At 39.5% G+C, this 26,531-nt stretch overlaps 1 protein-coding gene across 19 annotated transcripts in view; it reads left to right on the forward strand.

The window, feature by feature from the left end:
• The window catches only part of ZRANB3 (zinc finger RANBP2-type containing 3), a 313,593-nt gene that overhangs the window by 240,831 nt on the left and 46,231 nt on the right, over nt 1-26,531 (forward strand). For 17 of the 19 annotated variants that reach the window (XR_010344621.1, XR_010344622.1, XR_010344624.1 and 14 more), the window contains 5 exons: nt 11,712-12,126; nt 14,343-14,537; nt 18,218-18,309; nt 23,867-23,968; nt 25,454-25,596. Coding sequence is in view for 12 of the 19 variants with exons in the window: in XM_064382815.1 (XP_064238885.1) it covers nt 11,712-12,126; nt 14,343-14,537; nt 18,218-18,309; nt 23,867-23,968; nt 25,454-25,596 (947 nt within the window). In the remaining 7 variants the exon portion in view is untranslated. The remainder of the gene's footprint in view (nt 1-11,711; nt 12,127-14,342; nt 14,538-18,217; nt 18,310-23,866; nt 23,969-25,453; nt 25,597-26,531) is intronic. The other 2 variants (XM_064382813.1, XM_012468449.3) reach the window with 1 other exon arrangement.

Here is a 26,531-nt window from a genome sequence, read left to right on the forward strand (position 1 = left end):
GTCACTACTGGCTCGATAGCTCTGGTGGGGGATGGCTAGAGCCCCAGGCCAAGAGGACCTACCCAATGAGCCGATATGGGAATGGGCACCCATGTAACAGTCTGGCCAGTTTTCCATAGGGCTATTGGAGAATGCTGAGTACCCCTCCAGTCCCTAGTCACCTCAGATTTTCCAGTACCTAGAGGTATCACCAGTGAAGTGTGCGAAACAGCAAAGATGGTAGCCTATCCCTCCCTCTGGGAGCTTCATCCCAGGGAGGTACAGGCCTGTTACTGGTCCAGAGGCACCTGAAGGAGATAGCTGGTGACTTGGTTGGGAGGTTCTGCCCAGTGAGGAGAAATAGGATCAGGGACTCACTTAAAGAAAGCAGTCTGGCCACATTTTGGTAGAGCAGCTGTGCTGTGCTGGGGGATGTCTTCTGCCCTCCATATTCCCTTCCACTTGGACTCTTCAAAGCCTGAAGACTGGAAGGACCAAGGTGCCCAAACAGCAAACATGGCAACCAGCCCCTCCCCTCAGGACCTCCTTCTTAGGGAGGTGCAGTGCTGCTTCTGGTAGCTGACTGGAATTCCAGTGGTGCCATGGAAATGAGTTGCTGTGGAAGTGGGGCCTGCAGGCTGTTGCTGCTCATCTACCTGCATTCAGCCTCTTTCCTAGGGATGTGTACAGGAGTCTAACCTCTCACTTCATGGGACATCACACCTGGCTAAAACCATGTCTCTAAAAAAATAATAATGATAAACAATAACATTTTCTTTTTTACTACTTTGGGTTTTTTAAAAAATCAAAATGTGTTTTGTTTTGTTTTCTATCTACCTGCAGAGAAACTCTAGTAGTTATGCCTAAGAGTGAATCATTGTCAATATTTTATTCAGTTGTATGGGAATGAACATTTTGGAAAATCTGCAAAAATACAGTCATTTCTTTCTTAGAATAATTTAAACCTATTTTTTCAGTTAGATGATTAAAACCCTACTGTGTCACTCTATATCCTTTGAAAACAGACTCTTGTTGGCTTGTTTACAAATGCCAGTGAGGGCTCCTTAGTTCCAGTTCCCATCATCAATCCTCTGTGGTTGAAGAGACCAGCATGGTGTCCCAATCACCCATTTGTAAAACAGGTTTATTAATTTTTTTTAGGAACCGGAGCCAAATAACATGAGGCAGTAATGATTCCTACCAGAGCTGCCCTTTGATCACAGTCTATTAAACCTGACATCAATGCTTTTGTTGGTAGCCTGTGCTTCCCTGGAATAGCACCAAGCTTTGAAGTGCTTTATTTTTTATGAGTTTTACTAGATTTTTTTCCCCTCTCCTTCATTTCTAATAACTGACTTTTAATCCTATCGTCATAGCCAGGGGATTTGTCTGTAAAGACCAGTAGTTTGCTATGGTGCAAAACAGAGCAAATAGATTAGGACTCTGAACTTTTCAGATAAAAACATGCATTTTGCCATCTTAAGCATTTCGCAGTTTGTATTCCCAGCACTTCTCACCAAAAGCAGTATTTTTCTTTTGTTTTTCAAAAACAATATTGAACAAAAGATAGGAACATAATAACTGAATAGCTGAATTTCAGCTGTATAAAGAGAGGAATATGTTCTATCTTCCACTTTCCTTATGCATGGGCATGTTGTTGTAATTATATTTTTCTCATCAGCTTTGTGGTAAAAATTACTGTAGGCTTAGATCACTCCTCCTCCTCTAAGGAGCAGGAAGTCATGTTATTGATGAATCTAACATTTTTGGAAAACATGCATTTATTTGGGGAACATTCTATTTGCAATTATTTCTTACTGCCTTTTTCCCAAATGCTTTAATTAGTGAATTTACTAACAGCTGTAGCAGTGTCACCATCTCTACTAAAAGAGGACACTTTATGAAGAATTAATGAAAAGGACAACAGAAAAGTCATTAGAAGCATCTTACAGATATAGAAATTTTATATTTATATTTGGTATCTTTATCTACAAATCAGTATCTTGTTTAAGGTCATTTTCGTCTTTTATAAACCAGACATATCCCCATTACCCACTTGAATCTTCATGAGTTGATAGTGATATGTCTCTGTCTTAAAACATCAAGGATGGCTGGGCGCTGTGGCTTACGCCTGTAATCCCAGCACTTTGAGAGGCGAAGGTGGGTGGATCACCTGAGGTCAGGAGTTCGATACCAGCCTGGCCAGCATAGTGAAACCCTATTTCTACAAAAAATTAGCCAGGCATGGTGGTGGGCACCTGTAATCCCAGCTACTTGGAGGCTGAGGCAGGAGAATCACCTGAACCCGGGAGGTGGAGGTTGCAGTGAGTCGAGATCACGCCATTGCACTCCAGCCTGGACTCTTATCTAAAAAAAAAAAAAAAAAAATTAAGGATAATGTGTTTTGTTTTAAACTGACCTGTGTGACCTTCAGGTCCTACCAATATGGTAACTTCCTAGCCATTCAAATCCATGTGCTTTTTTCTACTTACCTTATCAGCAGTTTCCCTCTTTTTGATTGTGTGACTCTACTTGTCATTTGCTGTCTTATGTATGAGAAACTATCCAAACTCCAGTTACAATGACAGACAGATGAGCTCAGCTAGCACATTTCATGCCTGCACAGGGGTTACTCTGTGATGGCATTCTTCAGTTTTTAAAAATTATTATTTCAGAGAGGCCAGAGGGATTCTCATGAAGTATGTCAGAGAATTCATGTATTTGTTTCTCCTTAAAAAGAGTGTCACCACTCATGTGTTTATCCACATAAAGAGGAATTAAGAAATTCCTCTTTACCTGCAGATAATTAAGGAAAGAAATTAAGCTATTAGGCCAGGCTCTCATGCCTGTAATCCCAACACTTTGAGAGGGCAAGGTGGGTGGATCACCTTAGGTCAGGAGTTCAAGACCCACCTCGCCAAGGTGGTGAAACCCCGTCTCTACTAAAAACACAAAAATTAGCCGGGCATGGTGGCAGGCACCTGTAATTCCAGCTACCCAGGAGGCTGAGGCAGGAGAATGGCTTGAACCTGGGAGGCAGAAGTTGCCGTGAGCTGAGATCACACCATTGCACTCCAGCCTGAGCAACAGAGCAAGAATCTATCTTGAAAAAAGAAAAAAAGAAATAGAGCTATTAAAACCACAAGTCCCTCTTCAGATGTTTTATTTTAGTCTCTTACACCTAACCTTTGTTGGGTCTTGAATTTTTTTTTTTTGAGACTGTGGAGACAGTAAAGAACTGCTTCCCACAAAACACATACAATGCAGAAAAAATGACAATTTCAGGGGCTTCCCAAGTTCACAGATGGCCATCCAGGGTCTTGTGAGCAGCCCATAGACTCCAAGTTCAGAGCTCATATTCAGGCCAGGTGCCTGTAATCCTAGCACTTTGAGAGGTCAAGGTCGGTAGATCGTGTGAGCTCAGGAGTTTGAGACCAGCCTGGCCAACTTGGTGAAACCCCGTGCCTACTAAAAATACAAAAAATTAACCAGGTGTGGTGGCACATGCTTGTGGTCCCAGCTACTTGGGAGGCTGAGGCACGAGAATCTCTTGAACCAGGGAGGCGGAGGTTGCAGTCAGCCAAGATCATGCTGCTTCATTCCAGCCTGGGCGACAGAGTGATATTCCGTCTCAAAAAACAACAAAAAAATCATTTTCAGTAAACCAGGAGCCACTCTCTCTTTCCATCCAGCAGACATAAATAGCTTTAGGGTATATCATAGAGATTTTCTCGCTTGTTTTTCTATTCGTCATAGCTACTAAATGTCAAAGAGACCTCATCAACCAACTTCCTGCCAATTGCCCAGAGGCTACAATCAGAAAGCACAGTTGATGACATGGATCAGTTTTCCCACTGATTACCTTATAGGAACTCTTTATTCCTTTTAGGCCTTTTAGCTGCTGGCAGCCCTGTGGCCAGGACCCTAACTTGTTAAGTTTTACTCCCTGTGACAGCATTCATCATTGTTCAATTTAGCCACCATAACATTAGCCATAATCTTGCTAATCTTGCCCTCTCCTTTTGCTAACATATTAGAGTATCTTTTGGTTCACAATATTATTAAAACTATTTTCTTTCTACCCTCTCCCTTGTTTTCTGGATTTTATGTGCTAAAGCCTCAATTTTATTACCCAAGTGGTATGTTCTGTTTTAGAATAGCACCTATACTGATTACTCTCATGTACTGTTTGTGAACTACCATAATGGCAGAGTATGTATCAATTTCTCATTACTGTCAGTCACTGCTAAACCTTCCTCTCAACCTACCTTCAGCACATAATGAGAATTCTCAAATGCTATTTTTCAAAATAAGTTATTGCTTAAATAGTAGAATAAGTTTTTGTTTTGTTTTGTTAGAGATGGAGTTTCGCTCTTGTTGCCCAGGTTGGAGTGCAATGGCACGATCTCGGCTCACTGGAACTTCCACCTCCCGGGTTCAAGCACTTCTCCTGCCTCAGCCTCCCAAGTAGTTGGGCTTACAGGCACCTGCCACCTCACCCAGCTAATTTTTTGTATTTTTAGTAGAGATGGGATTTTGCCACGTTGGCCAGGCTGGTCTTGAACTCCTAACCTCAGGTGATCCACCCGCCCAGGCCTCCCAAAGTGCTGAGATTACAAATGTGAGCCCCCATGCCAGGCTAATTTTTGTGTTTTTAGTAGAAATGGGGTTTTGCCATGTTGTCGAGGCTGGTTTCATCTTTTTGGCCTGATCAAGTGATCTGCCTGCCTCGACCTCCCAAAGTGCTGGGATTATAGGCGTGAGTCACCACGCTCGGCCTTCTTTAGTTGTTTTGTTTTGTTTCTTTGGGAAGGTTGCTTGTGTTTTTTAACAAATATTGCAAAATTGTGATTTGTTTTATTTTTGGTTTTTTGGTGGGGAAATGGAGACGTAAGTCTTTAAAGAAACAAATTCTTTAAAATATAGAATGGGACAAAAGATTCAAGTATTATTTAAACATTATTCAGTGTATATGACAGTGGATTATTATGTATTATATATATATAGTTATGCTGATGTCAGTTTGTTTTATTTGCTCTTCTTAAAAAAAAAATTTTTAAGGCCGGGCATAGTGGCTCACACTTATAATCCCAGCACTTGGGGAGGCTAAGGCAGAAGGATCACTTGAGCCCAGGAGTTCAAGACCAGCCCAGGCAACATAGGGAGACCCTTGTCTAAATAACAGCAACAAAAAAAATTAACCAGGCATGGCAGCATGCCATGGTTAATTTAGTAGTCCCAGCTACTCAGGAGGCTGAGACGGGAGGATCTCTTGAGCTCAGAAGGTTAAGGCTGCAGGGAGCTATGGTCGCACCACTGCACTCCCACCTGGGTGACAGATTGCGACCTTGTTTCAGAAAGAAAAAAGAAAAAAATATTTAAGTATATATAGGAAGAGAGGTGGTTGAGGGAATGGGTAAGGCATTAAATTGAAAACAAGCAGATTAAGAAAGATTCCTTAATTAATGGTTAGATCTTTAGCACTTTTCTCTGACCAGCTCCGTGGTAGTTAATATTGTGTCCTCTGTGGAGAAACTGATTAGACCAAGCAAAAACTTGTGTAGACTGAGGGAGAGATAATAGAAGAGTCAGTGATGAACCTATATTGAAGTCTCCCATATGGAACTCCTGATAGCATTTTAGCATCTCAATGGATAACAAAAGGCCACCAGGCATTGAGGAGAGCCTCTCATGTGAAAAAAAAAAAAAGCAAAACTCAAAACAAACATGCAAGCCAAGAATGAAATACAAAAGAAACAGAGACAATGTAATGAGCTGAAGAAAACGTAAAAACAAAACAAAGAACTACCATCAGTAGCCACAGAGAAGTAAAAATATTGTGCTCATGAAGCAATAAGAAAAAGGAAAAATCAGAGAACACAACAAGCTCTCGGAGCTTAAAACTATAATATCTGAAATTAATAATTAAATAAGGAAAGAAGGGAGGATAATGAAGAAATTACCCAGAAAGTAGAACAAAGATATAGAAAAAGCAAAGAAAATCAAATAATCTGTTCAGAAGCTTGCTTCCTAAGAGGAGGTCTAGAAAGAGAAGATAGAAGAAGAAAAAAATAATTTAAAAAAACTTCCCATGATGAAAGGACACAAGTTTATTTGAAGTACCTACTGAAAGCCAGGTGCAATGGTGCATCTGTAGTTCCCAGCTACTTAGGAGGCTGAGGCAGGAGGATTGCTTGTGCCCTAGGAGTTTGAGCCCAGGCTGACTAACACAGCGAGACCCCATCTCTTTAATAAAAATAATAAAAAAAGAAAGTACCTACTGAATGTCTAGTATAATGAATGGGAAACCAAAACACACACTAAAGCCACTACCCTCCTGATTTTTTTGCTTTGAGTTTTCTTCTGGATATTTTACTCATTCGACCATTGATTTTGTTCCCTTATTTTCTGTCCTTGACTTTTTACCTGTTTTTACTTTATTGAACTACCTTGTGGCATGACATCCACTTTTATGATTTTATCCACCTGCATGTCCATGATTGTTCTCTGATACCTAGATCCAATTGTCTCTCTCTCTCTCTCTCTCTTTTTTTTTTTAAGATAGTCTCACTCTGTCACCTACCCTGGAGTGCAGTGGTACAACTCAGCTCACTGCAACCTCTGCTTCCTTGGGTTCAAACAATTCTCATCCCTCAGCCTCTCAAGAGGCTGGAATTACAGATGTGTGCACCATGCCTGGCTACTTTTTGTATTTTTTAATAGAGATGGGGTTTCGCCATGTTGGCTGGGCTGGTCTCAAACTCCTGACCTCAAGTCATCTGCCCGCCTCAGCCTCCCAAAGTGCTGGGATACAGGCGTGAGCCACTGCGCCTGGCCTCAATTGTCTCTCTTATGTACTCCAAACCTGCTTCCTGGAATTGTCTACCCCATTACCACTAGTTCTTGCACATTTCTAAAAGTGAGCTTGTTTCTTTGTCTCTTCTTTTTTGGTCTTCTAAGGAACCTATTTATCTTTCTGTATTTTCTCTTGTAGTAACTGAAAATGTCATCCCTACCATGTTACAAGTCAAAAATCTAGGAGTCTGAGGATCACTCTAGGCCCCTGCATCTTCCTCACCCCTCATGTTCAATCAGCATGTCCTATCAGATCTTGCTGATAGCCCCATGTGTCCTGAGTTCCCAGGAAACCCTCCCATTCCTCATTCTTATATAGGAAGGGACAATCAAGGGTGATTAGACATTTGAAGAGAAAATCTATAGCATGAAAAAGATAAATAAAAGTAAACTAATCAAAAATTGATCCTCAAGATAATTTTTGAAAAACTCTCAAATAGTAGTTTCAGATTTGAGATTATATTGCCCATAAAAATAAAATGAGAATATGGTTTAATAAAAATAAAGGATAGAGCATAACCAGGAACTTATAGATGTTAAAATATGACTGCCAAACTAAAATAATTCTATAGAAGGGTTGAAAGATGAATAGAGGAAAACTAAGAGTTTACAGGTAAAAAGACAAAAAGAAGGAAAATATTAGAGTAAAGTTTAAGACATAAATGTGTAAGTCCAACATTCTACTAATAGGAATGCCAGAAAAAGAGAAAATTAAGAGGAAGGAACTAGTGAAGAATAATAGAAATTTTTAAGAGCTAAAGATAATAGTATTCAAAATTAATAAAGTATCTTGGGTGCTGAGCAGAATTTTTTAAGGCATATAAATATAGATTATATAGAGGGTAGATGACTGTGAAATTTTAAAACGTCGGAAATAAAAGTTCCTGAAGACCTCTAAAAGAAAGCAAAAATGTGCAGCCTACAAAGGAACAACATCTGCAGCATCATCGGATGTTGGGAAAAAACAGAACAATGCCTTTAAGGATTTGAGAGGTCAGGCATGGTGGCTCATGCCTGTAATTCCACCATTTTGGGAGGCCAAGACAGGTGGATTGCTTGAGCTCAACAGTTCAGGTCCAATCTGGGCAACATGTTGAAACTCCATCTCTACAAAAAACACAAAACTTAGCCAGCATGGTGGCATGCTCCTGCAGTCCCAGCTACTCGAGAGACTGAGGTGGAAGGATTGCTTGAACTCAGGAGGTTGAGACTCCAGTAAGCTGTAATTGCACCACTGCACTCCAACCTGGGTGACAGAGCAAGACCCTATCTCAAAACGGAAGGATTTGAGGAGACTCGTATGCCCAGCAAAACTACTGAATAAGGATGAGGATAAAATCAACTCATTTCTAAATAGGCAAGGACAGAAAGTTTACCTCTCTTGGAAAAACAGTATGGTTTAACTAGAAATAGCTGATAGAATTTGTTCATGTTTGCTGAACATTTGCTAGTGTTTTCAAAATTCTGCAAGTCCTCTTTGCAGTTTTATTGTATAGAATAGAGTATTTTCTTTAAATATTTAATTATTTATGTTTCTTTGTTATGTTTTTTAAGAGACAGGGTCTTGCCATGTTGCCCAGACTGGTATAGAACTCCTGGACTCAAGTGATTCTCCTTCCTCAGTCTCCTAAGTAGCTAGGACTATAGGCACAGACCACAATACCTGGCTAATTTTTCTATTTTTTGTAGAGACAAGATCTTGCTATGTTGCCCAGGCTGTTCTCAAACAATCCTTCTGCCTTGGCCTCCCAACATACTGGAGTACAGGCACGAGCCACTATACTCAGCCTGTTACTTTAAAAACAAACAAACAAACAAACAAAAAAATACACACCAAACTTCATCAACCAATTAATCTCTCTGCTTTCTTCCACCCTCCCCTGCTTTTTTTTTTTTTTTTTTGGAGACGGAGTTTCGCTCTTGTTACCCAGGCTGGAGTGCAATGGCACGATCTTGGCTCGCAACCTCTGCCTCCTGGGTTCAGGCAATTCTCCTGCCTCAGCCTCCTGAGTAGCTGGGATTACAGGCGTGCGTCACCATGCCCAGCCAATTTTTTTTTTTGTATTTTTAGTAGAGATGGAGTTTCACCATGTTGACCAGGATGGTCTCGATGTCTTGACCTCGTGATCCACCCGCCTCAGCCTCCCAAAGTGCTGGGATTAAAGGCGTGAGCCACCGCGCCCGGCATTTTTTTTTTTTTTTTTTTAGTGAGATGGAGTCTCACTCTGTCACCCAGTCTGGAGTGAAGTGGCGTGATTTCGGCTCACTGCAACCTCTGCCTTCTTGGTTCAAGCAGTTCTTCTGCCTCAGTCTCCCAAGTAGCTGGGACTACAGGTGTGTGTGCCACCATGCCCGGCTAATTTTTGTATTTAGTAGAGACAGGTTTTCACCGTGTTGGCCAGGATGATCTTAAACTTCTAACCTTATGATCCACCTGCCTTGGCCTCCCCAAGTGCTGGGATTACAAATGTGAGCCACCGCACCCGGCCCACCCTGTTTTTTTTTTTTTTTTTTTTTAATAGAATTTCCCTTATGCATTGTTCTAAAAATCATGTCTCGTGGTTAATGATTTGATTCTTTGTGTTTATCTGAATTATGTATATTTCTGCAACTAATTAGATAACTTTTTATAGTATGTAAGAATGTATAAATTAACAATCAAGCAAAAAAAGAGTTCTACATTATGGGAAGTAGGGGGGTAGGGGAGCACTTTTTCCCTATTATGCCATATTTTAATTTTACTAATTTAATTTCCTAAATTTTCTTTCCTTATTTTTTTGCTTCCTTTTTTTGTTTCGAATTTTTATACTGTGGTAACATAAAATTTGCCATTTTGACCTTTTTTTTTTTTTTTTTTTTTTTTTGAGACGGAGTTTCGCTCGTTACCCAGGCTGGAGTGCAATGGCGCGATCTCGGCTCACCGCAACCTCCGCCTCCTGGGTTCAGGCAATTCTCCTGCCTCAGCCTCCTGAGTAGCTGGGATTACAGGCACGCGCCACCATGCCCAGCTAATTTTTTGTATTAGTAGAGACGGGGTTTCACCATGTTGACCAGGATGGTCTCGATCTCTTGACCTCGTGATCCACCCGCCTCGGCCTCCCAAAGTGCTGGGATTACAGGCTTGTGCCACCGCGCCCGGCCATTTTGACCATTTTTAAGTGTACAGTTAGTGGCATTACATTCACAGTATTGTTCACCCACCACCAGTATTTCCAAAAATTTTCCATTACCCCATTTAGCAATCACTCTCCATTTCTTCTTACCCTCTAGCCTCTGGAAACCACTTATCTTTCTGTTTCTATGAATTTTATTTTATTTTTTTTTACAGCAATAATTTAAGTGAGATGTTTCTATGAATTTTATAATTCTGTCTTATGCAGTACCACTAAGAATGCAGATAATAATCATGTAAAATATCATTTAAAATATATGGTATTTTGTTATCATTATCTACAGTATCAGTCTTAGTTATCTATTACTGCATAACAAATTGCTCTAAAACTTAGTGTCTTAAGACAACAGTAGCCATGTATTATTTCTTATAGTTTCTATGGGTGCAATTCAACCAGCGTACAACAGGGATGACATGTCTCCTCCAGGATGACTGTGGCTTTTGCTGGAAAACACCCCAGGCTAGGGACTGAAAACTTCTCTGAAGGCTTGTTCACTCACATGTCTGGCAGTTGATGCTGTCTGTCACCTGGGGGCTTTTCTGGGGCAGTCAACTGGAACACTGCAGGATTTCTCCATGTGGCCTGGGTTTCCTCACACCAATGGTGGACACTTCCCAAGGCAAGTGTCCTGAGAGAAAGAAAGGGAGGAACAGAGGGCCAGCCAAGTGGAAGCCATATTACCTTCAGTGACCTAGTCTCAGAATTCACACAGCATTGGCCAAGCGTGGTGGCTCATGCCTATAATCCCAGCACTTGGGGAGGCCGAGGCCGGTGTATCACCTGAGGTCAGGAGTTTGATACCAGCCTGGCCAACATGATAAAACCCCGTCTACTAATAATACAAAAATTAGCCAGGTGTTGTGGTGTGCACCTGTAGTCCCAGTCCTCAACCTCTCAGGCTCCAGCAATCTTCCCACCTCAGCTTCCCGAGTAGCCGGGACTACAGGTGCATGCCACCACTCCTGGCTAATTTTTGTTTTGGGGTTTATTATTTTTTATTTTTTGTAGAGACAGGATTTCAGTATGTTGCCCAGACTGGTCTTGAACTCCTGAGCTCAAGCAATCTTGATGTCTCAGCTTCCGAAAGTTCTAGGATTACAGGCATGAGCCACCACACCCAGCCTGATTAACAGCCTTTGTGCTGTTTGAAAAATGCTTCCTGGTCAAGGAAACATTTTCACATGAATGACATTATTTGTGAACATTGTGTTTATTAGTTTGAGTGTGAAAGCATTTTTTTAGGTCCTTGATTGACCTGAAATATTCAAATACACAACTGCCTTTTTTCCCTGACATACATCTAGGGTAACATATTAAGTATGTTTTTGTTATATAACCTCTCTAACCAAGTTATCTTACCTCTCTAAAGCTTCAGTTTCCTAATTTGAAATGTGATAATAATAATAATAGTGCTGACCTCACAGCTGGCATGAGGATTAAATAAGTTAATATATGTAAAGTGTTTGGCACACAGTAAGTGCTAAGGAAAAAGTTAGACATAGGAACTACCTGGATATGTTTTACATATATATACATATAGAGATAGAGCTAGATGAAGGGTCAGAGCATAATGAATTCATTTCCAAAAAGGTATTCAAAGGATAAGGCAATATGGTTAATTAAAATATTTTGTTAAGCTCTTTCATTTAAGAAGAACATATTAGATTATTTCTTACTTTGATAACTACTGTTTGCTTTTCCTAGTTTGAAAAAGAAAAACAGCATGATATTCGATCATTTTTTTTGCCACAACCTAAAAAAAGACAGTTGATGACCTCCTGTTATGAATCAAAGAATTTCCTGGAGGAAAATACTGTAGTGTCATCAAACCTGACAAAAATAGCTACAAGAGATATCATCGATTATGAAAGTGATGTTGAACCTGAAACTAAAAGATTGAAATTGGTCACCACGGATGACCACTACAGTCCCTCAGAAGAAACACCATCTCAGTCCAGACAAATCAGAACTCCACTCATGGAAAGTGTCCAGGAGGCCAAGGCCCAGTCAGCCACCCCAACCTTTCCTGTCGAGGGCTGGCAATGTAGTTTCTGCACCTATATCAATAATTCAGTGTTACGTTATTGTGAAATGTGTGAGAATCCTCAAGGCAGTGCTGGTGAGTATATACAAGGTGACCATGGAGGTAAGGGCTATTAGTGGTGTCTTCAGATAACCTGTGCTTTTAGAGACTGCTCTTATCCAACGTTAGTGTGACTCAGCACAACTTTAGCTTTTAAACTGGAATAAGAGCTTCATATAGTGAAGACTGAATTTATCCCTTGTGGAATGTGAAAAGCTCCTGGTTCTGTCAAGAATGTATATCCCCAAGCGTCTGTGATATGGCATTAATTTGGCACAAATGGACATCTCTGATTAATGTCAGCAGGATATGAATTCAGTGGGCAGGAATAGAAGCTCTGTTGCTATGGTAGCAAATAGGCCTTATACTCGTAGACCTGATGTTTTCTCTCCTCTGTAGATAATACTTGTTTTTAAGGAAATTATGGATTATTTTTATGTTTAAATAGCAAAATAATCTAATGTAGCTTCTTTGCCTAGTCAGTATACATTGTGCCATGGTTTTTGCTTGTCAAAGCATCGAAATTCCTTTATAGATCAGTCTTCATTTGTGAACCAATTTGGTGTCTTTTTTTTTTTGAGTTTATTCTTTTCTAAAACATATTTTAAAGTCAGAAATAATAAATATACCTCAAGTATGTTTTTATAGCATGGGATACCATTTTCTGATGTTTAGTTTCCGAAATGATTATTAATACCCGTGGTTGTCATAAGAAAAAGATCATTAGTATTCTTGTTTCCAATTCTAGAGAGCATTTTTATAATAATAATAATGTCAAGTTGACAGTTTTGGAAACTGGAAGTACACATTTAATTTATCAGTTTTAATAATTGTACACATCTAATTTTGCATCATACATTAATTCTTCAAAATATTAGCATCAACAAAGATGCAGCTAAAATATAAATTTTAATATTGCCATTCCTTTTTCCTGCCTTGCTCTTGTCTCTGTCTTAATTTTGATTTGAAGGAAAATGTAGGGAGAAGCCGAGTCTTCCTTCTTTCACTTCTGGGTACTCCTACCAAAATTGACAAGTCTGCCATCTGGGTGGTTATATTTGTATGTGGGCACCTGTTGTCTGTGAACTAAATTGGAATCATGTGCTTATTTCATGTAATATCTCTGTCACAATTAGCATGATTCCATGCAATTCCCAACTGCTATAGGCAATAAAAATAAGCTCTGTTGTAACTATAAAATAATGTCAGGTTACATTAAATGTATAAGTTGAATGATTTAGCAACAAAAATCAGTTTAATATGAATTTTATAGTTCTCATTTTTCCTTTTCAATACCAAAAGCAAAAATGAAAATTTCTAGACCCATGATTTAATAAGGAATCTGTCAAGCAACTTAAAAAAATAAAAACTACCTTTTGTGACTATGAAATTCTGATTAGAGACAAATAAATATTCTAAGTAACAGTGATATTACTGTATATAAAAATATATTAGATTTATATTACTACCACTGCCATATCTAATACCCAGATCTCCTCCCTGATCTTTACTACATCATGCTAAAAACCTAGCCTGTATCTTTGGTCTCTTTCTCGCCTCCTACACTCAACCTATCGAGTAACCTCCAGAATAAATCTTGATTCCAACCACTTTATCTTTATTGCTGCCATCCTACTCTAAAGCCACCATCTTTCTCCCATACCTCAGTAGCCTCCATATTAATCTGATCCTTCTGTGCACAACAGCCAAAGTGATCCTTTAAAAACTTAGTTCGTTATTATTCCTTTGCCTAAAACTCTTCAGTGGCTTCCAGTTACATTTAGAATATTTAGACCAAGAATATAGGCCTGAGTCCAAGCTTTCTAGATTCATGAACACCTCTCAGCTCAAATGGGATTCCTCTTAGTGCTTGGTCCTAATGACTTTTGCTATAGTAATGCTCTCCAAAACCTTCTTACTTAAAAAAACAAAAACAAACAAAAACTTAGTTGTGTTCTCTTTTTCTGAAAATATACTATTTCCCTATTTGTATATTTTATTGTCTATCTCTGCCACTTATAATGGAGTCTAGAATGCAGGGATTTCTCTGTCCTGTTCCTGCTGTCTCTTCAGCATCTAGAATAGTACTGGGTATATAGTAGGCTCCTGATCAATGTTTTGAACATATGAATAAACATTATTCACTTTGTTTCTTTTTATAAGACCTAGATGTTACAGTCTTTTTACTTTACTTTTAAATGTAAATTATTATATTTTTGTAATAATTTTGATTTTAATCGTTATGCAAATAGATAGCCTCAGCCATATCCAGGATAAAAACAAAAATGAGAAGGACGATTCTCTGAAAGGTAACTCTGAAGTTCAAACTATCTTAGACTGTGAAAAACAAGTCCTTGCACAGTCAGAACCTGACCAGTTGGCTGACAGCAAAGAAGAAACATTAAAAATTGAGAAAGAAGACAGACTTACACCCCAGCCAGGTAATGGTAAGTCTTGTTTCCATTTCTAGCATCCAAATAATAACCATGTACTTTCACACATAATACTGTTATTAGATTTGTAATTACTACCTTGTTCCAGGTTCCTTTTACTCTCTTTTATATTAAAAATGCCAATTTATAACTACATACTTAAACACCAGATGGCTGGAAGAGCTGAGTGTATCTGTTGGCATTCAGACATCACACATAGAGCAAAATCGATAAATAGCTACATGTGCTGCCACCAGGCCTGTTGCCCAGCCTCAGCCAAGCCTAGCTCATTCACACAGTGAGGGTGTTGTTTTGATATTTGGGAGGTGCTTTGGGGCAAAATAGTAAGACTGACAGATAATTAACACTTAGCATATCATTAATCCTTTACACAAAAATTCTTGTAAATGGCTACACTTAATGGGCATATTTTTAAAAAAGTATTTTAAAGAAAATGTTTTTAAGGAACGTAGTGTCAAGACTGAATCATGACTGCCTTTGGAGCCAACCATACAGTGTTTCAGATTTATTTACTTTTTGGTCGATTCCATTCATTATTTATAGCTGTGACGGTTAGCAAATATCAGCTTGTATGTCATACGTCACTATCGTTTATGGGCCAACTGGCAAGAGACTGAGTACTTTTGGGTTACTCATTTAGTGACCATAGTAACCTACAGATTGATATTCTTATTAAAACAAACCCAATTGTTGGGATGAAACTGTTGAAGTTTTTCTTCTAAGTTAGTTGCTATTAAATACTGATATAATTTGGAGTCTGGCTCAGCTTTAAAATGAAATGTTCATTTAAGAATTTCTGAGCTCAAGGCATCCTCCTTTCTTCTTCTCTCTGCCTTCCTTCTAACTCCTCAAGGTCTTCCCAAAGAATGTCTTGGAATGGATCTGTTTAGGTCTGTTAATTTTAGCAGCTTTTAAGTAGACAGTGTAGACTCAGGTGGGTTGTACTGTTTTGTGTCTCTAGTTTTCTTGGTCTCATTGTGAGAAATTCAAGTGCTGATGAAATTCTGGTTGTGGGACAGCATATGGCTCAGTGAACTATACATCAGACTAGGAACCAACACCTGGCAATTGTCATCTATGGCAGGGAAATACTGGCATGTTAGTTGTACATTGATCTCTTAATGAAAATGTGTTAGCTTATACTTAAAAATGCTTTTTAGAAATCACTAGACTTTTGAAGTTCTATTCTACCAATGAAATTTGCTTTGGCCTCATTCACTCCAGACAATACCAGCATTTACCCCTTAACTATTCTCGCTTCCCTTTTTTGACTTTTCAGATCACTGGGCTGAGAATTCCACATAAGAATTCTTTCACATCTTTCCACTAGCATGGATTTCCATAAAAAAACAAACAGGAAGCCAGGTGTGGTGGCTCATGCCTATATTCCCAGCACTGTGGAAGGCTAAGGCAGGCAGATCATCTGAGGTCAGGAGTTCAAGACCAGCCTGACCAACATGGAGAAACCCCATCTCTATTTAAAAAGAAAAAAAGGCAGAAGACAAATGAGGCACATTATGTTAAATGCTTATTCTACTTATATATGTTCTTTTAGAACCAGAGTAATTTTGACTCTTTGGAATTCTACAAGTTTGGAAGAATGACCATAGGTGCATCATCTATAGTTTCAAACCATTGAATTAAACTTCCTGGCATCACTGAAAAAGGAACTATGTTCCCTAATGTAGCTAATAGCTACCAAGAATGAATATCAACTGATTTGGAATTGTTGTTACAGTTATTAAAGAATGGCTTCTGATCTTTAAGCATTAATGCATAGTTCTTCAAATCTGAAGATATACTGATTATGAGATGTACTTATTTTCTGTATCATTAAGAAAGAAAAGAAAACTGCCAATAAGCTATGACACAATACCTTAATGGTAGCCCAGACCAGACCACATCATCCTCTGTTGCTTTGACATTTCTTTCATTTGTTCTGAGAGATTGGTTTGTTTGGCATGTAATAGGCAACCCTTTTGCACATATCAGTAACCAAATGTAAGACAGCTTCCTCTATTTGCAGAGATCTCATTTCCTTCAGTACCATGAAGCACTCAGTTATTTCTTTACAAGAAAATAAGATATTTTGGTTATTCCTCCAGTAATACACATTTGCTCCTTTAATATCAAATTTCTGCTCTCCTGCTCTGTATCCAAGTTTTATGGTATACATGGTAACTTTTCATTTCAATACCAACTCATAGTGAAAAAAATTAAAGACATTTTAAAGGTAATAAAGTCAATACATATAGTAACAACAATGCAGTTACCTCATGTAATGTAAAAGTGACAACAGTATTACAGCTATGACTCAGCTCATGCATACTAAGGCATTGACAACTACTTTACAACTGCCACTTGGCCAGCAATGATTGTAAAATGCCATGTTGTTATTGACTATAAGACATGCCAGTTTCAGAGATATTAAAGTACATTTTTGAATTTACAAAATAAGGGAATAATTCATAAACCAAGTTTATAAAGTGGCCAATGCCTTGATTAGAAAAATAATAGTATGATGACATTGCCAAGTAGAAATGGCAAACAAATCATAGACTCCTAGATCTGGGAAAGTACTTTAAAAGATCACTGATGAACTGTGAGAGAAGGTAAGAGCATAAGCCCTGGAGCCAGCTTGCTGGTTTTAAGTCCTTTTACTAGCCATGTGACCATGGGTAAGTTAATGTGCCTCTGTTTCTTTTTTTTGAGACAGAGTCTCACTCTGTCACCCAGCCTGGAGTGCAGTGGCACAATCTCAGCTCACTGCAACCTCTGCCTCCTGGGTTCAAGTGATTCTTCTGCCTCAATCTCCTGAGTAGCTGGGATTACAGGCACCTGCCACCACGCCCAGCTAATTTTTTGTATTTTTAGTAGAGACAGGAGTTTCACCGTGTTGGTCAGACTGGTCTCAAACTCCTGACCCCGTGATCTGCCTGTTTTGGCCGCCTGAAGTACTGGGATTACAGGTGTTAGCCACCACGCCCAGCCTTCCTCTGTTTCTTCCTATATAAAGTGTACTTTTTATGTCTGAACGATGTTACTATATATACCTACAACAGTGGCTGGCATATTGTGTGTGCTCACTAAGTGTTAACTATGATTATTATTTAGACCTGCATTGATAATCCTGTCTCTCCTACAAAATAATTGGATAGTAGGACTGAGAAAGGGCTAAATAAGAAGCTTGTCTACTTATCTTCTTTTGTGAATCTCAGGCACCAGGCTACAGGGAATCAGGCATTTAATTGTCCCTCAACATAGCGATGTTGCTGCTAATCATCAAAGTGGTACTCATTCAGTCTCAACTTAAATGTACTCTAGCAAAAGGAATAGATTAGTCTAAACTTCTTCAAGGCCAATAACAACTCTTATTGGCAGAAATTCTTCCTTATGCCTACCTAAATTGTATTTTTTCAGCTAATTCTGAATCTGTTTGTTTCTCATTAGGCCATTAGCAAAAACGTAAAACAATTGTTTACCATATAAGCCAATATGCTCTTCAGTGGCCTACTGTGGTAGTTTTATTTCAAGCCTAGACAATTACTTTTTGTTAAATATATTGTTATTTTTGATACAGCTATTTGATCATTCTAACCTACACAAGATTAAAATAAGCTATTTAAGATAGAGGGTAGATAAGCTTTCAGGTTCTCTTTTGTCTTCTTTAATAGAACAATTGAAGAGTTCAGACACTTTGCCAGTGTATGACACCTTAATGTTTTGTGCAAGTAGGAATACTGACCGGATTCATCTCTATACTAAGGTAAGCATCATGCAGATTCTGTAACTTAAAACATAAAAAAGACTTCCTTTTTTCACTTTACAATGGAAATACTTAGTTTTATTAACAATGAGATAAGCATCTAGTTATTTTCCTCCTTAAAGCTAATTCTAAAATTTCTATGTTAAATCCAAAGACAATGAGAGGTAAAACCATATAGTCTTTAAGAACACAGACTTCAGGGCCAGACTGCTTCAGTTCAAATCTGTTAGTATGTAATCTTGGACACATTGCTCAACTGCTCTGTGCTTCAATTTCCTCAGCTGTAAAATGTGATATAACTTATTCACCCTTATGTGATTATTACACATTGTATGCTTGTATCAAAATGTCTCATGTACTGCATAAATATATAAACCTACTGTGTACCCTTAAAAATTAAAAATTGTTAAAATAATAAATAAAAAATAAAATGTGGACAGGATTTGTTGCAAAGATAAAATGAGCTGAGTCCTATAAAGTAATTAGCACAGTGCCTAGCCTACATGAACATTTATTCTACATTGAATAAATGTTAATTCCTGCACCGATCACTTGCAGCAGCAGGAGCAGCAGCGTCTTCACAGAATCCTCGGCCTGCCCATTCATGTTAGTAAATGCTAGGAAGCTTTTGTTAGATGATTGCTGATTCCTGTCATAGGCTAGCTTGGTAGTGCCCAAAACTTTTTAGACTCAGGACTCCTTTGGACTCCTAAAATTTGTTGAGAACCCCAATGAGCTTTTGTTTATATGGGTTATATCTATTGATGTCTACTATATGTGAAATTAAAATGGAGACTCTCAAAAATACTCATTTGTAGCAGGCTTGGTGGCTCATGCCTGTAATCCCAGCACTTTGGGAGGCCGAGGCAGGTGGATCGTCTGAAGTCAGGAGTTTGAGAGCAGCCTGGCCAACAGTGAAACCTTCTCTCTACTAAAAATACAAAAATTAGCCGGGCGTAGTGGCGAGTGCCTGTAATCCCAGCTGCTCAGAAGGCTGAGTCAGGAGAATTGCTTGAACCTGGGTGGCAGAGGTTGTGGTGAGCCAAGATAATGCCACTGCACTCCAGCCTGGGTGACAGCATGAGATTCTGTCCAAAAAAAAAAAAAAAAAAAAAAAATTTATTCACTTAAATGTGAATAATTAACAAGTACATTTTTCTATTTCTGTGTTTTTTGTTTTTTGTTTTTTTTTTTGAGACAGAGTAGCTCTGTTGCCCAGGCTAGAGTGCAGTGGCGCAATGTCAGCTCACTGCAACCTCCACCTCCTGGGTTCAGGCGATTCTCCTGCCTCAGCCTCCTAAGTAGCTAGGACTACAGGTGCTTGCCACTACATCCAGCTAATTTTTGTATATTTAGTAGAGACAGGTTTCACCATGTTAGCCAGGCTAGTCTAGATCTCCTGACCTTATGATCCACCCACCTCGGCCTCCCAAAGTGCTAGTATTACAGGCATGAGCCACTGCACCAGGCCATTTTTTTGTTTTCCTTTTTTAATAGAGAGAGGGTCTTGCTATGTTGCCCAGGCTGGTCTCAAACTCCTGGGTTCAAACAGTTCACCCACCTCAGCCTCCTAAAGTGCTAGGATTACAAGCGTGAACCACCATACCTGATCAACAATTATTTTTAAGTGAATAAATGCATATTTTAAGAGAAATAAACCCATTATATATTTATATAAATAACATATTTTTATTTAAAATATATTTTTGAAGTCAAAAAATATTTAGTGAGAAGAGTGTCATGTTTTACATGTTTAGCAATTTTCTCTAAAGTCTTAATGGAAAACAATGGGATTCTCATATCTGCCTCTGCATTCAGTTTGTTGAGATAGCATGTCATGTAGCCAATGGAAAAGGTCACCTCCATATTATTTGGAAAAGGCAAATAATATCTCATTATTACAACTCATTATTAATATGAAAACACTTACGACTTTCTGAAAAGATCACTGGAACCGCATGAGAATCTGTGGCCTGGGTAGATTATGAATACTTTTATTTGGTCTAAAATTTTAAATTTTTAGTCTTTATAAGTATAATAAGATAGTATTTGAAACTTTTAAAACACATGGCCCATTATATCGATGTTTAAAAGATAATATGTTGGAGATGACCAAACTTTCAGTTACAGGTTTTCTACTAAACCAATTATAGGTATAGATTGTGTACCATGTGATAATCTTCACTTAGGAGGATATGGCTAGGGTCATGAATACCAGAATCCCCAAGCAGCCTCTAGCATGGGACCATGGATGAGAGAGAGACACGAAGAACAAAGCCAGGCAGTAATCAATGCTCTTCTTATAGGTGTGGAGCCTGGTCTACCATGTGGAGTGTCTGACATGGTAAACCAGGCTGCAGGGAGCGCCAGTGACTCCTTTGCTCATCTTGAGGCAGGTTTAAGTGCCTGACCCACCCTCATTGCCCATATTCGGGGAGCTCTAGGTCATGCCTCTTTCTCAGACCATCACATGAGAGGGACAGGTAGAGAAACCAAAGGGCAGACACCAGGCAGAGCATACCCCAGAAATCTAGAAGCCCTTCAATTCTTTAAACATTTTTTACTCTGTACAGTGAAAGCTCTGCCTCTTGGATTACCTGATCACTGTTTTATCCATGTTTGGGTGGAGACAGGGAGAGAACTGCAAGCTCCTGGTAGAGGGTATAATGCACCTGCTGCCAAACCAAACCACAGCAGCCACCTCACTGACCTGTATTCAGGCTCTGCCACCAGCCCAGTAGCCTGGGACACTGCTTCTTCTTGACATCTCTGTTAATGGTCTCAAATATATTTTTATGACTGTTCTAAATACTTACATGTCCCTTTACCATAAAATGTTATCACCCAACTAATTTTCCAAACACGAGACATTAAGCAGATGAATTGTTGACATATATTTTCACAACCAGAGTCGAGTTTAAATGAAAGCTTTCCTTTTCACCTTAAAACAGCTGAAGTAAGGCTGGGCGCAGTAGCTCACACCTATAATCCCAACACTTTGGGAGGCCAAGGCAGGCAGATCACCCGAGGTTAGGAATTCTTGACCAGCCTGGCCAACATGGTGAAACCCCCTCTCTACTAAAAATACAAAAATTAGTCAGGTGTGGTGGTGGGTGCCTATAATCCCAGCTACTTGGGAGGCTCAGGCAGAATTGCTTGAACCTGGGAGGCAGGGGTTGCAGTGAGCCAAGACTGCACCATTGCACTCCAGCCTGGGCAACAAGAGCAAAACTCGATCTCAAAAAAAAAAAAAAAAAAAAAAACTTAAGTAAAATCTGGATAAAATTCCTAGTTCAACTGGGTGTCATGGCTCACACCTGTAATCCCAGAGCTTTGGGAGGCTGAGGCAGGCAGATCATAAGGTCAGGAGTTCAAGACCAGCCTGGCCAACATGGTGAAACCCTATCTCTACTAAAAATACAAAAAATTAGCCGGGCGTGGTGGAAGTCACCTCTAATTCCAGCTACTCAGGAGGCTGAGGCAGGAGAATCGCTTGAACCTGGGAGGTGGAGGTTGCAGTGAGCCGAGACCGCGCCACTGCACTCCAGCCTGGGCAACAGAGTGAGACTCTGTGTCAAAACAAAAAAAAACTTGTTCATTGCCTAAAAGAATACCCCTTAAAAAGAAGAGTAGTTGGCCATGCGCGGTGGCTCACACCTATAATCCTAGCACTTTGGGAGGCCAAGGTGGGTGGATCACCTGAGGTCAGGAGTTCAAGACCAGCCTGGCCATCATGGTGAAACCCCATCTTCAAAAAAAAAAAAGAAGAGTAATAACAGACATTTAGCATCCTGTGTCATATTAGAACTGTTCATTTCAGCAGAATCTCAAGTCTATATCAAGGTTTAGAATTACGTATTACCATTACATATCAGAATTTTTAATTAGTGCTGTAACTTTTTTTTAACTGAGAGAATATGAGTTCAGCTATTGTTGATACAATAGATTTTTGTATGAGAGGTTCTTCTTTCTCTTTATAAAGGAAATACCTTTACTCATGTTTAACTGACTACACTGCTGTATGTGGTTAATTTCTACCCTTAAGATTTCCGGGAACAGGCATGGTGGCTCATGCCTGTAGTCCTAGCACTTTGGGAGGCTAAGACAGGAGGATCACTTGAGTTCAGGAGTTCAAGGTGGGAGGATCATTTGAGCCCAGGATTTTGAGACTAGACTGAGCAACATGGTGAAACCCCCTCTCTACAAAAACACAAAATCAGCCAGGTGTGGTGGAACGCACCTGTAATTCCAGCTACTTGGGAGGCTGAGGTGGGAGGATCACCTGGGCCCAGGAGGTTGAGGCTGCAGTGAGCCAAGATCACACCACTACACTCCAGCCTGGGCAACAGAGTGAGACCCTGTTCCCCCCGCCCCCAAAAAAAGTGTTGGGGCTGGTGGGGGAATATTTCAGGATGTTGTGCACCCAATTGTTGGGATCTAAATGCAGTTCCACTTACTCTCCAAGTGGCCCCATTGGCAGACAGTCCTCATTGACTGATATTGTGACATTGCTTTGGGGGAGCAAATTTTTAAATAATAATTTACCTGGAATTGATCTTTCTACCTTTCCTTTTATTTTTTATTTTTTTTATTTTTTATTTTTTTACAGAGTCTCACTCTGTCTCCAGACTGGAGTGCAGTGGCACGATCTCAGCTCACTGCAACCTCCACCTCCCAGGTTTAAGCGATTCTCCTGCCTCAACTTCCCAAGTAGCTGGGACTGCAGGCATGCACCACCATGCCTGGCTAATTTTTTGTATTTTATTAGAGACGAGCCGGGCACGGTGGCTCACGCCTGTAATCCTAGCACTTTGGGAGGCTGAGGCGGGCGGGTCACCTGAGGTCAGGAGTTCAAGACCAGCCTGACCAATATGGTGAAACCCATATATATATATATATATATATATATATTTTAGAGACAGAGTTTCACCATGTTGGTGGGGATGGTCTCGATCTCTTGACTTTGTGATTTGCCCACCTCAGCCTCCCAAGTGCTGGGATTACAGGCGGGAGCCACCGTGCCTGGCCTCTACCTTCTCTTTATTTCCTTGTTTCTGTAACAGTGGACATGTATATCATTTGGGGAAGGTTATTCAGACTATTCTTTGACACCCTTTTTTAGTGTGATACTTATATTGTCAGTGAGTATATATTTGCAAATTTGGGAATGATTGTGCTACTATTAACTTCAAAGATGTAATATTCTTCTGTATTAATTTGCAATGTACAAATTTTATTATTTTGATACTTATTTTCAAGATTAGTCAGTAGAAAAGAGTATGACACAGCAGTAAACATAGCATTCCAGGCGGAAGGCAATAGCCTTGGGTAAGGCATGGGCAGTGGAGGCATTCAGTGCAAGAGAGCCTGCCTCCCCTTCTTGGCTCACAGTTTCTCCAGGGGAGCCATATTGGTGGACACTTGTCTAGAATGTGTCACCTCAGTTTTTCTTTTAGGAGACTAGGCATATTGTGTCAAAATGTAATTATTTTCATATAAAATAGTTGCTAGTGCCTATACAAAATGGATTACTAATGTCTTCCTAATCCATTATCAGGATGGAAAACAGATGAGCTGTAATTTCATTCCTTTGGATATAAAATTAGACCTTTGGGAAGATTTACCAGCAAGCTTTCAGCTGAAACAAAATCGCTCTCTGGTAAGAATAGTTTTAAATAAAATGGCTTTATTTATTTTAAATAAACTGGTTTTAGTAAAGTTAATGATCTTTTTGAGTTTAATTTTTAAAAAGCACTTTGTGGCATGTTGTAGAGTCAAATCACTGGTTGCATTTTCATCAGTCTAGGCGGTGCCTATTAATTACCTGGTCCTAAGAATATATGTGAAATCTGTTTCCTTGGCAAATGATCACACCTAGAGTTGCTGTTTCTGTGGATAGAATCATCCTCACATTATTTAATTTCTCATTCACAGGATTAGCAACTGTGATATTTGTATCGGCTAGAATCACATTTTTTTTCTATTAAGGTTAAGTTCTAACAATGACAAATCCTGAGATCAGAGATTATACCTTATTGGGTGTTTCTTGATTCATTATCAGAAGCACCAGCATGCGGCTCCAGGCCAAATTCCTGCCAGAGAGGTCTTAACACTGATCTGTGGCTGATTTTCCTTCACTACCGAGAAGGGTCATCATGCGCAGGGGCTGATCCAGCATGCTGTGTACCATTTTTACAAGAAAATGGTGATTATTTTTTTTACAATTTGAGTGGCAATGAAGCATTGCTTATAGGTCAGCTGTACCTGTTTTAAATGAAAAAGTATTTACTTGGCAAGCTGTTTACTTGGTATCACCTAATCCTGATTCTCAGAGTCCCAGAAAATATCCACTTATATATACTTGACTAATAAGTAAGAGTAATGGTAACCCTACTAAAAAGTCCCAGATTTATTGATTTTTTTCCTGTGAAAACTTAGGCATCACTTACAAAGCAATTCTCAGATGTTGCACTGTCATTCTGTCACCCAGTTTTGCCTTGACCCCTGCTGGGGTATGTACTTCCAGACCTTTTTTGGTCTCAATGAGCATATTATCACTGTTGATCCTGTGTGTGTTAAGGGCATACACTGCATGTCCTAAAACATACCTTTAGAGAAAAAGATCTCTTGGCTGCGTATGATGGCTCATGCCTATAATGCCAACACTTTGGGAGGCCGAGGCAGGAGGATCACTTGAGCCCAGGAGTTTGAGACCAGCCTGGGCAACATAGTGAGACCCTTTCTCTACAAAAAATAGAAAAACTAGCCAGGTGTGGTGGCATGTGCCTACAGTCCCAGCTCCTCAGGAGACTGAGGCAGGACTGCTGGAGCGCAGGAGGTCAAGCTGTGATCATGCCACTGCATTTAGAGCAAAACCCTATCTCAACAGAGCAATTAGAGAGAACAGAGCAAGAACTTATCTCAAAAAGAAAAAAAAAAGAGATCTCTTAAGAACTGCTCTAGGTAGTTTACAATAAAGATATGAAAACTACATCAAATTAAAGAAAGCCTTAGGTTGTGGAACTCAAAAGCCTATTTGGGCGACACAACAAAATAGCTGTTTTCTGATGTTGTAAATAGGCTCACTTTCAAAGGAAGATGCCTAGTGAGCTGTTAACTCTTTTGTTATCTCACTTTCTGCCAGATTTTGAGATTTGTTCGAGAATGGAGTAGTCTAACTGCCATGAAGCAAGGGATAATCAGGAAAAGTGGACAGCTATTCTGTAGCCCAATTCTTGCTTTGGAAGAGATCACAAAGCAACAAACTAAACAAAATTTCACCAAAAGGTATGAGTTGTCTTTTTTTAATTTTGTGTTATATTACTTTTCATAGTTCTTTCTATAGGTGGGTCTGTGGCATCTTTTGGAACCACTAATGAAATCCTGATGAGTTATGAGAAAATTATGCATAAAATGACAGCCATATTATTTCGTAACAACGTAATTATATATTTAGTGAATTTGATAAAATCTGCTGAAAGAGATCAGGTCGTCCAGATCTTACTCACCATGAGTCCCATTTATCAACAAAAAGAGCAGAGTCACAGGATGGTACAACCTATGGCCTGCCAAGCCTGGGACACTTACTAGCAACAGGAGTACATTTTATTCTTAGAATATCAGAGCATGCCTCTGGACCCCATCTGCTCTGCCCTCCTGTGGGTGAGTATGATGCTGTGCAGCAAGGGAGCTGGTTCTATTTGAATGCATCACTACCCAAGTAATGGAAGATAGCTATAATCATGTCCATGATTAGAAATGAAATAAAATATTGTCTGTCAGATATTTGTGACTGTTTTGCCCTTATCATTACAGGTCCTTTTCTAATCTCTCTACATTTGATTTCCTTCCTTGTCATCACAGTCATCTTTATCCCCTTGTGTGATTTCAAATCCCCATTCTTTGTAAGCCTTTTTCTAAGCATGAAGCAAGGATTATCAGGAAAAGTGGTCAGCTGTTTTGTAGCCCAATCCTTGCTTTTGAAAGAGATTGCAGCTTAGGAACAGTGGCTCATGCCTGTGATCCCAACACTTTGGGAGGCCAAGGCAGGCAGATTGCATGAGCCTAGGAGTTCAGTGATCAGCCTGGGAAACATAGCTACTCGGAAGGCAGAGGTGGGAGGATCGCTTGAGCACGGGAGGTTAAGGCTGCTATGAACCAAGATTGTACCACTGCACTCCAGCCTGGGCAACAGAGTGAGACCCTGTCTCAAACAAAACAAA

Source organism: Aotus nancymaae, unplaced genomic scaffold (genome assembly GCF_030222135.1).
Source record: "Aotus nancymaae isolate 86718 unplaced genomic scaffold, 86718_ANA_hifiasm-v0.15.2.pri h1tg000029l, whole genome shotgun sequence".
NCBI lineage: Eukaryota > Metazoa > Chordata > Mammalia > Primates > Aotidae > Aotus > Aotus nancymaae.